Here is a 17007-nt window from a genome sequence, read left to right as displayed (position 1 = left end):
TGCGCAACATTCACGTCAAAATAAAAGTTTCTTTCAAAATAAAAGACAAGTCCAACATGAGAGACATTAAGTATGAATTTTTGACCAGCTGTCCGCGACCCACCAGTTGAGAATCACTGAACTAGACAAGTTAGTTCTCCTCAAGCGTGGGTGCCCATAATTCCTTAAACCAATTAGTAGGATAATCTTTAAACCAGCGTTATAAAGGTTATTAATGTCTTAAAATGATTCTTAACCACAGTTCTGCAAAGTATTAGTGCTTAGTTACTTCCTCCTGAAGTCAAACACTTTAGTCTGACTCTGCCTTCTTACCTGAACATCTTTCCTGCAGTTGCAAATGTTACCATCACCATTTCCTTCCATCACCTTTCCAGTTGTTTCAACTTCATCCTCATGACATGCTTCAGCATCCAAGGCTTCGTCCTGCCTTTGAACATGCTTCTTGAAGAGGTGGTGCACGATCATGAGGGTATAAGTGCACAGAACGTACATGATGCAGATTCACAGGTCGAGATGTAGGATCAGACACCGAGCCAGATGGTGCAGCTGATTCAGACCGTGTGAGTACTCGTGGGTCTATTCTTTCCCCTGAATTTATCAGCTACTGTTGTTGTCCGATTCTTCCTTCAGTCAACTATATCACAGGTGGACCTTGGTCACTCCTGACTAACTTGGCAGAAATTTGAGTCTGCTGCAGCTTTACTTCCTCCGAGTAACTCTAGACTTGGGACGTCTGCAGACGTCACTTCTGCAGCTTCAGCAAGGCACTAAAACAAAACCGTGAGCTGATAAGGTGACGTTTCGTGTGGCAGAACCGTCAGGTTATTCCCAAATAACAGGTTTGAAAAACTTTTAAAGGGCAGATAAACTAAAAAAAACAAGCACTTATAATCCATCCTGACCAGACCAGCCAGAGAGAACTTTAGAACACAATCAAAGGCAAAGAGAACACAGAGTAGACACATCAAAAGTGGAGAACACAGAGTAGACACATCAAAGGCAGAGAACACAAAGTATACGCATCATAGGCAGACGCATCATAGGCAGAGAACAGAGAGTAGACGCATCATAGGCAGAGAACAGAGACTAGACGCATCACAGGCAGAGAACACAGAGTAGAAGTGGACTGAAGCCGCAGAAAGAGTGGGAAAAATTTATGGGACGCAAACTCAGGCTTGTTCACCCTGTAGATGGCCACCTTTGATCAGGGTGTCTAGTGTTGAAAAGTCAAAAACACCCCCGATTCAAAAGACTAATGATGATGCGTCCCAAAATGTACATCCTTCCCATATCTGAGACACAGCTCCCACGCCACTCTTAAATGGTAAATCTCATGTGACCCCATGCACCTCAGATAAGCTGAACAGTCCAAGTCAAAGTGGATCCAGCCAAAAAATTTAGTTGTTGTTAAATGCTCAGATAATTCTTGAAAAACCATCAGCAGTAAATTCAGTCTTCTTTAAACTTCTGAGGCACAAAAAAACATATCAAAGAACTAAAAATGTCCAACAGAAGATCCAAAGAAGAAATCCTCTTTTGTTCCATATCAAAATTTACTTTTGCACAAATTAATCGCTGTTTTACAGCGAGTGCAGCAGATTTTCACAGTGGCCGATTGAGTGGTCACTTCCACTCATCTGAGTGAATCAGAGAGAGAGAGAGAGAGAGAGAGAGAGAGAGAGAGAGAGAGAGAGAGAGAGAGAGAGAGAGGGTAAGCCTCCACTCAGTGTGCACCTCTCTCACCCTCACCCCCCTCCGCCCTGTCCTGGGACCATCTGTTGTTTCTGAAGGATAAAACCATTCAGAGGCCGCTAAACGCTGACGTAACACATTTTGCGCTGGTACGTAAAGGACACACAGTCGCACCTTTATATACTGGGTAGTTACACCGAATGCATCATGAGGCATTCAAGTGAGAAATGGCAGTCCAACATCTTTCAAGAACATGTTTAAACAGTGAGGGAAGAAATTAATTTGACCTTTTTTGCTTTTCATTAGTTAACTCAGATATTGTTGTCAATTCATTTTTTATGTATTCTGACAGTCATCTAATAGCACTTATAAGATTTAAAGCATTTTCATGATAAAAAAAACACTTAAAAATGCTTCATTTAGCTTAAATTTGTGGGGTTATTACAACTAAATGTTACAGTTATGAATTTAGCTATAGATAATATGTTAATATTTACTTAAACATTGAGGAAAAAAACAAATTTGACTTTCTGCTCACTTTGGGAAATGTCATAAAAACAGGTAGGGTCAGATATTAAACTAAGATATTGTTGTCAATTCATTTTCTTTTTTACATATTTTCTGTCCCCATGACCCTAAAATAGGAATTTATCCATAGATAATGTTAATATTTAGGAACACGTGAATGAAAGAGTTGATTTGATAATGCTTTTGTTTTGTTGATAAATGCCAGTAAAAAGCTTTTGTTGGGTAACTTTAACAGAACACATTTTTTGGATTAAATAATAAAACGTTATGTAAGAAAAGAAAAGAAAAAAAAAAAAAAAAAAATCAACCAAATGGCATAAAACTAGAGGTGTCCCGATCCAATAAATCAGCCAGAAAACGAGTATCGGATTTTATCGGACTGCATCTAAAGAGTAACCTACTGTTGCTGGCTATTGTTCTCTGTTTGAGTAATATCACTTGATCAAGCCTTTTCTAACATTCCACACTACAAAATAAGTAATAAAAGTATGCATTATTTGTGCTAATATCGTATCGATATCGGCCGATACGCAAGGCTACAATATCGGTATCATATTGGAAGTGAAAAAGTTGTATAGGGACATCCCTACATAAAACAATATCACTTCAAATTAATTTGCTGACTTAATTTACTAAACATTGCTGGTGATTTAGATGCAACAATTAAAAACATTTTATTTTTATAGTAATGAGAGGCAAAAACCTGAAGGCTTTTACCTTGTTATAGCTGACAGTTTTTGTTTGATGACCATAACACTGCTTTTATTTATAGACTTTTTTAACTGGCAATTATGTGGGGGTGAGAAAAATAATATTAGAATTGTGTTACTGCTTTATTGTACAAAGACAACGACAGCAATAATCACCTGATCATGCATCTGTTTTTATTTGGTAAATTTGTGTTGTTACAATGGTAAAGCATGAGGAATCGATGCTTTCGTTTCCACAATTGTTTTCATAGGGTGACCCCAATAACTAGCGTCCTGGAAACATGGCCATTCCTCTGCCGTGTGGTACGTGCTGAGCGTGCTGTAGAAGTTGACAGACTGAATCGCTGGCACTAATACTGGTGCTCGAGCCCCACTGGACGATCCCGATGCGTAAAATGATCAGATCAGATACCGTTTCTGCAAACTGTCCGTCATGAACAAAAGGTCGATGTTTCTTCCCTGGAGACCGCTTTTATCTTACTTCATCTTTGATGATGAAACAGGGTTTCAGTAATTAAGGGGATGGGGTTTTGGGAATAAAACAGGCAGGATTAGCAGGCCAAACCATCTCCTGATCCACATTGGGGGATGGAGAAGCTCTAAGGCCTCATATGTTCCACAACTAGTTTCTCGACAGTGTTTTAGGGGTATAAGGAGAACTTTAAAGATCTGGTATAAGTATGTGTTCAAGCCATCTGGTGCTTGGATGTCTAACACAAAAACCGAGCTTCAGTAATAACTCGTCACATTTATTATGTTGACTTCTTTGTCTAATTACTTAAACAGTTTATCCACAACATTCATCCCGGCCAAGGCGATTTATTCAGCATCCCATCCTCATCTTCGAGAGAAAACCATCTAATCTCTGTAGGACTGTAAAATACCATCTGGGCTCTGAGGTGCTCCTTCTCAGGTTAGTTTTTTTGGCTAGCAGACACGCTGATAAAACAGTAAAGGCTTCCATGGAAGACCGGCTGGGGTGTGCTTACGATAAAGTCTGTTACCAGATCAGACTCTGACCATTTGTCAGTGACAACAAGCAGCTTCAATCATCCTTCTATGCATAACAACAATAATCCTGAGACACGATAATTCACCACAGAATCACCTTTATTCATAGGTGACCTATGATCACCATGCATTTCCATCCATGTGGATGCAAACTAAACTTATTTTTCCACTTTATAAACCAAATCATGAAGAGATATGTTTGTATCAATCATTAGCATAAAATCTCTAAAGCATATAAATCAATAATAGTAGTTGACAATCATATTTAGCATGTTTGGTATAACTTCAGTAAGTTTAAGGAAGTCAGCTCAACAGGGAAAGACAATGAAACAGAACGATAACAAAAAAGTAAAGCGACAGTCATGACCTAAAACAGGTGCATCAAAGATGGACAGTTTTCAACAAAACTGAGAACACACAGGAACAATGAGAGTGCAATAATTCATCTTTTGTTTAAAATGAAGTAAAACAGAAGTGAAATGAACGGCTACAGCAAGAGAAGAAAAAATAATTATAATCAGTAGTGTATTCATGTCATTGGTGTCTGCCATGTCACAGCCAAGCTTCCACGTGACCACATACTGAAACAAGGACAACGGACCATTCATAAAAACACAATATCTGGGCTGCAGCGCAGAGAGACAGAATGTCAGGACACAAAGACTCCAGGGATACAAAAGATCCAGTTCAAAGCTATTTTTAGCATCAAGAAGAAGTTGTTGTTGTCCTGGCAGTGATGGGTTGGCCTGCACAAAGTCCTGATCCTAACCTCATAAAGTCAGTCTGGGATTAAAGGAAGAGACAAAAGGAGGAATAACTTTGTTGCTTCATTAAGCTTTTAAATCACTGAGCTTTAACATAAATTAAATTTATGTGCACTGAGAAAAATTGATGCCGTTTGAATTACAATTTTCTTTGCTTCTAGTATTTTTTCACACCTGACAAAACATCTCCATATCTCCATAATACAAAGTACGACATACAACAAAAATAGACCATGTGTATATTCTTTTGCTTTGATTATCAATTAATATTGTATTTTATGATATAGATGTGTAGACTGTTTATGCTCTGACCAATAAACCAATCCAATACAGACACTTATCATAAAGAAACAGTGAGTACTGACAAATAATGTCTGGATAACTTTCACTGTGTAACATTTGGCTGATTTACAGCAGATGGCTAGTGCAGTTGCAGCATTGTGCCTCTAGACGGCAGCACCGTTGTCAGTGTGTGTCGTCAGAGCAGCTCCATTAAAGCAGATTAAATTCCACCTCTGAGAGCTTTAGGAGCTTTTAGAGCAAACCGTGTCTCTCCTGTGCTGTGACCTTTCTCTGCTTTCACTCTTGAAAACAACATTTTTGCATAAAATCCACTTCAAGAACATTTGCTTTAGTTTGAGACAGCAGAAGACGTGAGATTTTCTGCCTCGGTCACATCTATATTTGTCCAGATAACGTCACTGCAGGAGCACAGTCTGGTGGTTTACACTTCCCAGAAGACACTGCTCCACCCACAGTGGCTTTAAGGAATTTAAAGAGGAAATTACATAGGAGCAGCGGTGTGGAAGCACTCAGGAAGGAGCTGAGACGTCTGACAGTGAAGATGTTTCTGCTGAGAACAGCTGTCTGCTTTTACTGAGAGAGAACGGAGCTAAACAATCTTCGCTTAAATAAATGCGATCAGTCCGTCAAGTTATTTCAAACGACACATTTGAGTCACATTTAACAATCTCCACAACCACACACTCACCAAATCCGATGTAAGTGGTTCCTTCCTGCAAAGCATGAAGAAGTGAGTGGTTCATTACGAGTCATGTGATACCTGAGGTCCACAGTTAATCCCATCAATACTCTGATTACTGTGAATAGAATCACTAGGAATGAATGGTACAGTGCTTTCCAGTGAGGGGGAATTGGGCCGTTTCAATAAAGGTTTGTGCATCACTGAACCTTCAAACTGGGTCAGAGTGAAGACACTGAGAAGCTGCTGATCCACAAACTTAAGACGGATGTTTAAGGAAATCCAATGATGGAGAGAAATTCTGACTTATGTGGAAATGACTGAGTTTAACCTCAAACTTTACACAATCCCACAAGTAGTGTTGTAGTAGTTGAGACTGGTCTTTTAAAGGTCTCGGTCTCGTCTCGGACTCGGAAGCATTTTGACCGGTCTTGTCTTGGACTCGGGATTTTCCCTCAATATCGTTCTAGACCAGCTCTAATTCCTGCTTTTTTTAAACTTTTTTATAATGTGATAACAAGGAGAAGAACGGGATAAAACAGTCCTTTATTCATTCTTTAATCTACCCCGTATAATCACCGCAACCCTCCTTAATGTGACTGAGTGGTGTGTGTGTGTGTGTGTGACTACGGTTTCAGTTTGGACCGCGGAGCGAAAGGGAGATAGAAACTAATCGCCGGTAAAAATCCCAGTAAAACTCCAGAAAACAATCACCAGAAATAAATATTAGCTCCCTGGTAAAGATAGTAGCTCTAACAACAGGTAAAATGATGAACTGGTGATATTACAGCCTGTACATGCAGTACGGGGACGCGGTCCTAGTGCCTGCCGCATGGTAAAGCCTGTTCCGTGCGAAAGTCTGCATGTTTATGCCTCTGTCCATCCACTCTTCTCATTATATCCATGTCTTTTTAGACTTTCATTACATAGTGTCGGCTGTAGTCCGGGCCGCCGCCATCTTAAATTATGTCGTCACCAGCGCATCATCGCCGCAAGTCGCGCAAGCGCAGAATGACTCAAATAACTGTAAGAGGTCTTATATTAGTCTGTTTTTTTTAGTGGCTTTAGACTCCAATTATATTTATGTATATAATATGTTCCCTACAGTATAAACAGGTTTACAATATAACTATTTTTAATAGTTTCTGTTTCCACTGTATCCAGAATAATTATAATCTTTCTCAACAAGAACTGTTGATTGATTTGTCACATGACTGTTCCAGGGTTTGAGTTTGTTTTATTTAGTTTCACATGTTTCTTGGCAGAAATTATTTTAAACACTTGCTGTACATTCAGCCGACATAAAAATCTTGTTTTCATATATGTACAATAATTGTGAATTTATCAGTAGCAGTAGTATTTTTAATATTTTAGTGAATTTTTTGCAGGCACCTTTTTTCTCCGTCAAATGTATTTAAGCGGAACTAAAATTAAAGAGAAAATGTTATTTAACTGTCGAACCTTGTCATAATTTTATTCATTTATTTTTTTTTTTATTAAAAAAAAAAAAAAAAGTTTATGGTCTTGGTCTCGGCTTGTCTCGGTCTCGGCTCCCGGAAGTCTTGGTCTTGTCTTGGTGCATTCTGGTCTCAGGCAAGACTTGGTCTCGGATAGTGTGGTCTTGAACACAACACTACCCACAAGCATCATGCAGGACACCTGCTGGTGGTCCTTATGAAGGAGGAGGACAACACAAAAAGGCACCACTGAGCAGCCTGTGCAGGAAGAAAGCTTCCCTCTGATTGGCCAATCAACCGATCAGCTGATCTCAGGACTCTTAAACAAGCGGGAAAGGAATCAGAAAGGAAGTCCGGGAGGCGTCCTCTTCAGTCTCAGCACTGGGATGAAGATGAGCAGCAGACTCGGAGTCTCCTCCTCCTTTGCACAAATGAGGCGTTCACTGACACTCTACAAAACAAGAGTTTCCCTGTGTGATGCAGTGAAGCCCAACAAAACCCGGAAGAGGGCAGCCTGAGGGACTAAGTTTGTTGGTTCACTGAGAGGTTTGAAACCACATTCCAGCTGAGCTTTAACATAAAGTGAATTTGTGTGCACTGAGAAGAATTAATGCTGTTTTAAGGGCAAATTAAATTAAATTAAATTAAATTAAATTAAATTAAACCGGGCTTTCGCCTTTAATTGGCCATGTAATGTTAGTACATTATTGGAATTTGTCTTCTGCACTTAACCCATCCCTGAGGAGCAGTCGGCAGCCATTTTGCGGCGCCTGGGGAGCAGTTCGGGGTTAAGGGACTTGCTCAACATCCCACAGTGACGGCCCCGGTGAGGCTTGAGCCGGCAACCCTCCGATTACAAGCCCAGCGTCCTTACCCACTAGGCCACCACTCCCCAAAGAATGATCAAACCAAACATTGAATTATTAGGCTTATTGATAATGAACATAACATTTTTAAAGGCTATGGTTTTCATGGCTTACAGCGTTTTGTCACCTGACAAAAACATCTGCACATCTGTGTCTCCAAATCAAAGTATCCATTTACTCAATGATACTTTTCCTCTTTACTTACTTATTCATATTAAATGTTTTCACTATTTTATTGTGCCGTTTCTATATGATAGATGTCTTACTTTTTATGGCATTGCACAAAAAACAATTCTTTTTTATCTCCAGTGTTTGCCTCCCTGATTTTTCCCCAATTTTATATATATATATATGTGTATTATATTTGTACATTTGCATTATTATTATATATTATTTTAATTTTCCTACTGTAATGTGTGCTCTTATATTTAATCCTTATTTAATTAACATTCTTAATCATGTAAGTTTTATTTTCTTTCTTTCTTTGTTTAGTGTTATTTCTTTCATTTGTAATATTTCTCGAGACTCTGTTACAGTAAGTAATTTCCCCCTTGGATAAATAAAGCATTTCTGATTCTGATTAATGTCTTAACAACTAATTGTTGTAAAATGATCTGCTGCTGACACCTTTCAGCAGATACCCCAGCACACCTTTATTGATGTAGTCTAGCGTTTGTGACTTGAACTAAATGAAATCCTTCAACGTACTGGGCAGGTGGTCGTAATGTAACGGCTGATCAGTGCTGCATGTTTCTGAGCAGCTCCTATGGGAACATCTGGTTGAGCATGCTCATGTTTGCTGCGTTCCAGATGATGAAACGCAACTTACAGATGTGGAAAGTTTTCTGCTTTGAGTTGACGGCGTTATTTCCACGTGGTCCCTGAACGGCTCACTATGTTGCAGCGTTTAAAAGAGACAAAGTGAATGTTCAAAGTGTTCCAAATCCACGTCAGAGGCGCCTCCACGCTCCGGGAAAAAAAGAAAAAGTATTTATAGGTACTGTTGTAAGACTGGTTGTGTGTGTGGTGGTTCTGTGGACAGTGTGCACGGCACACACGCACACACGCACACACGCACACACGCACACACGCACACACGCACACACACACACACACACACACACACACACACACACACACACACACACACACACACACACACACACACACACACACACACACACACACACACACACACACACACACAGCTTTGCTTAAGTTTACACCCAGATGTTCAGCAGCTGCTGCTTCACTCCAAAGACACGACAGTATCCAAAACAACTCAAAAGCAACAACAGAGGATAGAACGAACACTAAACAGCAACAAAAACTACATATTTAACAGCAAAACGACAAGATCTTTAACTAACAATAGTTAAACTAACACAAACATCTGTACACAATAACAATAATGCAACATTTAGGGAAATTACACTAAAACAAAACACATGACAAAAGAGGCAAACTCCATACAAAAACTATGTCAAACCTAAAACCAAACACCACAACTAAAAAGACAATGGGCTTAAAACAATAAGACAAAACTCAAAGGACAACTACTAAAACACAATAGGAAGAGCAGTTCTGAAAAAAAAACTACAAATACTCTTTTTACCACAAAACATTAAACATTTTCAAAACTCTAAAAATTCCAAACTAAAATTCTAAATCGAGCTCAACTAAAAAGCGGCACAACACTTAATTTAATTAACTTGGCTAGAACAAAAACCTGATACAGAATATGAGTTTTAAATGAATTTTGGAAAAATGGACAGAAAAGCAGAGTTCACTTCCTGAAACAGAAATTTTTCTACTTTTTTTTTTTTTAAAAAGCAAAATTAATGAGGAACTGCAATATCACAAGAAATCTACCCTCATATGCATGTTTTGCAATATAATCACATTTCCACACAATTATTTATTGTAAACAGGTAGACAAAAGACAGAAATGTTCATTCTTGTGCAAAATGTAACACTATATTATCAACTTCTCCTCCTGAAATGAAAATATCTTTATGAAAAGGACTAAGCACTCACTGACATACAATTTCACACATTTACACGCATATTTCCATCATAAAACAAGTGGCCAAATGTGTAGCAATTTTAGCAAACAGAAAGACATATCTGGCACGCACTGACCTTAAATAATCAACTCAATTAACTGTATTAGGCATGTTTGGCATGATTTTGGGAAGATTAAACGCCAGTAATGATGATATTGAAGTAGGGAAAGCCGGTGAATAGAAGGAGACAAAAAAAAAAAAGTTAAAGTAATGTGGAAGTAAAGTCTGAAACGTAATTTGTGGAATTTCGAAATAGAAAAATTAGAGGCTCTATAATGGGGGTGTCAAACTCATTTTAGTCCAGGGGCCAAATACGGAGCAGTTTGATCTCCAGTGGGTCACAGATTTTATGAGGGAAAACGAGTAATTTTTTCAACATTATTTTGCCCTAGTTTGCACGTCTAAGTATACATAAAATACAAAATATGCAAGAAACCGGCAATATCTAAATGAAAAATGGCAGATATCAATTCCAAAAGGATCTTGTCTTTAAATTTCCTAGATTTTGTGACCATCTTCTATTTAATTAAGGGAAATAATATGTCACAATATGATGAAAATTGAAGGATTTTGTAAGAATTGAGTTTGTTCAATATTCTGTTAAACATTAAAAATGACTGCCATCATTCAATATTGTTGACTTTCATTTACACAATAACTCATGTTTTCTCTATCATTTTTACTTTCTCCTGCGGGCAAAACTGGATGCTACAAAAGGCCTGAATTGGCCCCCGGGCCATGAGTTTGACACATGTTCTCTACAACATACATAATGAAAGATTATTTACTCCTCCAGCTGAGTTTGTCCCTCTGAAAGGGCTGCACATTTAATCTAATTTTAATCGCGATCACAATTTTGGTTGCCATGATTAAATTAACCCAATCATTGGTGATATTTACATTTAAAATGTGGGTTCTGCTGCATATCTAATCAGGCACTTTCTCAACCATTAGTCAACGGCAGCTTTGAGTCATTTGGGAGACTGAAGAGAGCCGTGAGCAGTAATTGTTTCCAATGAGTTGCATTTCATGATGGCACTCTGAAATAGAGTATTTACTCATTAGCCCTTGGTACATTTTGAATTCTTGGGTTAATTTCTTATTTTTTATTTAAAGCTTCATTATGCACTGTAAACTGTAGTTTATAAGTACTGCAGAAGAATAACACATTTTTCCCTAACATGATTAATAACCGTGATTACAATATTGATCAAAATAATCGTGATCATTTCGGCCATAATCGTGCAGCCCTACCCTCTGGATGATGTTCTCACACTCCATGCTTGTGTATCACACTGAGGAGATCAAATCTCTGCAGCTTTGATCATGTGACTGTAGTGTAAACACTGTTTTCCGCTCATTTAGTCACCAATGTTTCACGGTTTTGTGTTTGAGACCAAGGAGGCTGCAAGTCTGTAACCATCATCATCATCCTCAGGTGTTTTACCTGCTGACATCAGCACCTGAAGAAGAGTGTGATAATGTCAGGGGGAGAGGAAGAGACAAACTGCTGTGAAGTATAAACTCCCCTGGTGTTTCTCCTTTTAATGCTTTAACGGTTCAAAAAGACCTGCCATTGGCCGTTTTTTAAATTTTTTTTTTGGCATTTTAGACATTAAAAGAAATAAGAAAAAACATCCATTTGGATGTATAAATAATAAACAACAACAAAAAAGTAATAATAATAATAGCATGTGCATGGGAGAGGTAGAAGCCAATAGTCTTGCAAATAAAAAGCCAATATAATACAATAAAGATATAATATAATAGTGCCTGATCAAATATCCTTATCCTATTATATCCTTAATATTTCATCAGGCACCCGTGTGGGCAGCTGCAGCCACTACTTGACTGACAGAAGGACCCCGCATTTATTTATATTTATTTAAAAAAATATATATATTGGCCATCAGCTGAATTTTTATTTATTTATTTTTTAAATCGTTATCTGCATCAGTCTTTGCAAATCCCATATCGGTAGACCTCTACTAGACACTGACCTATTTATTATTAACCAATGGTTTACATAGAATTAACTTTAAATTAGAATATTCTACAATTAAATACAATAAAAATAAATAAATAAAAATTAGAAGACCCTGAAAAATAACTTCAATACTTTTTTAAAGTGTAAAAATTATTACATTTTCAGTTAAACCATCATTTAGCTTCAGCAGCCTGATCCTAGTCCTGGTTCTTTTCCTAGTACTGGTCCTAGTCCTGGTCTGTCAGCTGTTTTTAATATGACCCTTATTGTGATCCTGGCCTTGGCCCTAGTACCTGTCCTAGTCCTGGTCCCAGTGCTAACCTTGACCCTGGTCCACTCCTCGTCCTGCTGGCTGGTTCTTGTATAGTCCTAATCCTGGTAGCGGTTCAATTATTTTTGGACCTTTTGAATTAAAGTGATGAGCTGACTGTCACCATGGAGACGCACACGTGGAGTGTTTGTTGTGTTCACCTGGTGGGGCCGCCGGGTCTTTGTTTCACACACAAAACCGCTGAGGACGAAAAACAACAGTGGGCTGTGGAAGGTTCTGGATGTGGAACCATAAGCCGGGTCCCTCAACCCAGTTTGGGGTTAGGTTACAATCTCAGTACGGAGGTAAACTCAGTCCGTGACACCGGCTACACCCTGACAGTCAGACGAACAAAGTTTGGAGGACTTTGCCTTTGCTCACCTCCTGGTCCGCGGACCGCGGTTCCTCTTCCTCGGTGAAGTTCTCGTGTGGTCCCGCAGACCACCAGTTGACCAACAGAGACCTGGACCCGCTGTGAGTTCGTCAAACCGGACCAGGTTTGGAGCAGATAGTCCGTGAACGTCGCCCCTCTCCGTCTGTACTGACCGTGGGACAGTGGTGCCTTCACGGAGCGTCAGAAATATGTGCTGTCAGTGTCAGCGCGCGAGCTGCAAAACCTGAGTTTTATAAATCAGGGGGTTCTTCCGGTTCCACATTGAAAAATAAAATAAAATAAAGTTACACCTACAGAAGGCAGAATAAAATGTTTTATTTATTTATTGCAATGCTTTCTAATTATTAATATGTGTACCCTCAAATCAACAATATTCATGAGCCTAATGCACCATGATTGTATGGACCTGACCAGATAAATACATATATTAAAGAAATGTCAAAAATGTATTTTTTTATAATAATAATTCTAATTAATTTATAATAAAATAATAATAATAATGGCATTTATAAATAATGACAATTATAACGTTTCTCTTCGTTTTACTGCAAATGGGTAAGTACATTCTGAATATGTTCACATTTATTGAACAAGCTTATTAGGAATAAAAAAAAAAGTTCCAGACACGTGTGACTGGAACTTTATGGAGGACCAACTCTGCCATAATTTTAAATAAATGAATAAATAAATACCTACATATGTATGCAATAAATACATGAATTAAAAAATACACTCAATAAACACAATTAAATAAATAAATGAATAAATAGCATTTATGGCATATATTCAGGTATTAAGTGATTTATTCATGGCATATATCTGGTATTCATTCATTCATTTATTTTTAATTGTGGCAGATTGGTCCTCCATAGAATTTAACAATTTATAATTCATTATAAAAAATACAATACTTAAGGTTTAACAGGCTTTTTCCATTGAGGCGTTTTGGTTTTGTGTTTTTTGATAACAACATGAGCACATTACAGCGCTACATTAAAACATCTAACAATGAATTTCAGAATAAAACATTACCCTGAATTATTTTTATTTATTTTTTTAATTTAAAGGCAATTTCTTGTTTGGCTTTGACATCATCTTAAAAATGCTCAGATTGTCTTCTACGCTCCATGGAAGGAGGAGGATTGTGTGTTAAAGTGTTTAAAAATCATGTAAAACAGTAAAAACTATTTTTGTATACTGTGTTAAACACCACAGACAGCAAAACCATGATTAATCTGAAAAGCTACAAAGTCCAACATTGATAATATATTCCAATATTGATCATCCTGGCACTGCTGTCAATCCCTCTAGGAGTCCTAATATTAACTTCCTTTGTCAGGTTCTGATCCATGAAAAGAAACACACAGGCACACAAAGTTACATAACAAGTGGCTTTATTTGCTCTAAAAGCTCCATCAGATCTTCACTGCATCATCTTCTGCATTCTCAGTAATCAGTGGCTCTACATTGCTTTTTTTTTCAGTTTTCCCGCCTTTCCCCCCCAGATTTCCACTTCCTGTGGCACTTGTCCCAGCACAATGAGAACTTCCTCTGCTTCCTGAAGCGTTTCCTCCCACATGTGTAAACATGCAGCAGTGATAAACTCATTCATATTTCAACCTGAACCTCAGCAGTGCATTCTCAAAGCAGCCTTAGCAATACGCTGAGCGCTACATTGCTTCTTTTACATTTCTATATTTAAAACAAGCGTTTTGTTACAGAAAATATGAACAAAGAGGGACCGTTTCCAACACATGTTCACAGTTTTCAGAGGAAATCATCAGTTTATACATTAGAATGCTCAGACAGCTGAAAAGGGGAATGTTACATGTTCATGAAGCATTTCAGAAAGCTCTAATAATCTGAGGACTGGTCTCAGATTAAAAAAAAAAAAAAAAAAATCATTTAATAAGATTTATTTTTAACAGCAACTGAAAAACAGTGACACTGACTGAGAATTCCAATTTTCCCTTAAAGCTGCTGGAGACTATATACTGTATATATGGAAAATCTGATTAGTAAATGCCTCATAGATCAATAAATCAAAGGTGATTTGCTAAAGAAAAAAGACATGTAAAAGGTTGAAATTGCTGCTCGAAAACCGCTCCGTAAACACTCATAGACATTGTCTGGAAAGTTTTGTTCATAGACTGACACAGAAGGGTTTTTCCCTAATTTTTCCGATGATTTCTTGTGTTTCTTCTTCAGACATAGAAGAAAGTGATTCGCTTCCGTTTGTTCCCGGTATTCCCTGTGACATCACCTCACTCTGCGGGACATTTAACTTTGGCCTGAGTCGAATCTTTCTGTGGAAACTCCAAAATCAATATCCACCATTGTTTTGCCACAACTTCCAGTGCACAAAAAAACACCAGAAATGTGTTAGGAAGTCATTTTGTTAGTTTTTATGGTAATGGAATGGTAAATGGACTTGATTTATATAGCGCTTTATAACCACACTGAAGCAGTCCCAAAAGCAGTCCCAAAGCGCTTTACATATCAGCTCATTCACCCAATCACTCTCACATTCACACATTTTAGTGGCAAATACAAGAAATCTTAGTAAAAATGAAATGAAAACACTTCCATGCATCCATTTACAGGACTCCACATCCCATAATCAATGCATGAAGCTTTTCCGACAGTATCAATAATAGAGATTTTACAGTGGAGATAAAAACAAACTTTTGATGGACAATTTCAACATTTTACAAATTTTTTTCCAAGTAAATGATCTTTCATTTATTGATCTGTGAGGCTTTACTGTATTAATCTAAAGTAATTATTTGGAATTTTTAGTGCAGCCTAAAAAGAGTCAACTTTTAACCATCTTTGAACAAAGGAGGAGGACCGAGGTGCATCTATAACCTGATAATTTAGTCGTTACGCAGACGGCGAGTCAAACCAAACCAACAACTATTTAAGGCGTGTTAGAGACGCCTCAGACATACAAAAGGTGTTACTTATGCATTTATCCCTCTAGTGAACCCATACTTAACCATATCTAATGATACCACAGCAGCACTGGTATGAATCCACAACTCCCAAACAGTCATTCAGACATAAATAAAGACGCTTAGAAGAGATTTCTTCATTAAAGCTGCTACTAAAAGTTGATTTGTCTCACATACAGTATCTATATGAGAAAGAGGCAGTGGCTGAGCAGAAAAAATATCATAAATAAGGTGAGAAACTATTGAAGAATATAAAAGGGATTCATACCTTCATTTTCTTTTTACAATTTCCTTCCTTGTTATCATCTGTCTTCCTTCCTTCATTCCTTCCTTTTTTCTTTTACTAATGAATTAATTTTCAAACTTTTCACTAATTAAAATTTCAGTTTTCCTGTTCTCTCTTGTTTTATTCCCTATAAATTCTTCCTTCCCAGACCCATTTCCTTCAGTTTTGCATTTCCTTCTTTCCTTTCTTAATTCAGTCTTCCTTTCTGTTTTTGTTTTCCTCCAATAAATATTTCAATTTATTTCTTCCACCACCCTTTTCCTTCCCTTTAATTATTTCTGTTATTCTTTTTCCATGTTGTTTTTCCTCGCCTCGTGCTTCTGATTAAATTCAATTGTATTTGAAAAACCGATCAGATTGGCAAAGGATCTAAAAGTGAAATAACAACAGGATGAACTTTTGCCTCCAGTGAAACAGTCGCATCGGTCTTTCACCTAAAGTTCATTTTTCCTTGTTGGTAGGTGAAAGGCATTCTGGGAATCCTGGGAATCACACCAAGGAGGAGTAGAAGTAAGAAATCCATTATTACTTTCTTCCTTCTGGTTTCTTCCCACTCGGCTCCTCCTCCGCCACCTCCACAGACAGGAGCTCCTCCCCCTCGTGCCTCGACGTCATCCGGATGACGACAGAGCTGTCGGCCGTCTCTGACACCATGTCATCATCGTCATCCACGTCCCTGCTCAGAGGGACGGGAGAGCGCCGGTGCATCGGGGAAGGAGGCGGGGCTCGAGAAACGGAGGAGGGCATCTGAAGAGACAGAGACGACAGCAACAGATAAAACAGTTTAGCACTAATAATACAACAAATATATTCTTGCATGTTATTCAGACAAAACATGATATATTTATCAAATTAAGTGTGGGTAAATTCTAGAGTGATTGTTACTGCCGAAAAAGCTGACAAGTTGAGCAATGCTGATGAAAAAATAAGACCTATTTTCCCTTAGACCTGCAATAACAGGAAGTTACTCGGCACCAGGAGGCGCTACTTCCGGTTGTCG

General features: G+C 38.0%; 2 protein-coding genes across 14 annotated transcripts in view; both read right to left on the bottom strand.

Annotated features, from left to right (window-relative positions):
• The window catches only part of kifc3 (kinesin family member C3), a 43192-nt gene extending 30235 nt beyond the window's left edge, over positions 1-12957 (bottom strand). For 4 of the 6 annotated variants that reach the window (XM_028443222.1, XM_028443223.1, XM_028443226.1 and 1 more), the window contains exon 1: positions 313-915. In XM_028443222.1, the coding sequence (XP_028299023.1) occupies positions 313-492 (180 nt within the window). In that variant the 5' untranslated portion in view covers positions 493-915. Of the gene's footprint in view, positions 1-312; positions 916-12356; positions 12575-12754 lie in introns of those variants that run through there. The other 2 variants (XM_028443229.1, XM_028443228.1) reach the window with 2 other exon arrangements.
• Positions 12958-14222: 1265 nt separating this feature from the next.
• Positions 14223-17007, bottom strand: part of cngb1a (cyclic nucleotide gated channel subunit beta 1a) — a 41498-nt gene continuing 38713 nt past the window's right edge. For all 8 annotated transcript variants that reach the window (XM_028433934.1, XM_028433936.1, XM_028433924.1 and 5 more), the window contains one exon: positions 14223-16754. In XM_028433934.1, the coding sequence (XP_028289735.1) occupies positions 16533-16754 (222 nt within the window). In that variant the 3' untranslated portion in view covers positions 14223-16532. The remainder of the gene's footprint in view (positions 16755-17007) is intronic.

The sequence above is a fragment of the Gouania willdenowi genome, chromosome 3 (assembly GCF_900634775.1).
Source record: "Gouania willdenowi chromosome 3, fGouWil2.1, whole genome shotgun sequence".
Classification (NCBI taxonomy): Eukaryota; Metazoa; Chordata; class Actinopteri; order Blenniiformes; family Gobiesocidae; genus Gouania; species Gouania willdenowi.
The sequence above is the reverse complement of the archived record's forward strand: the minus strand, read 5'-3'. Positions and strand labels throughout refer to the sequence as shown.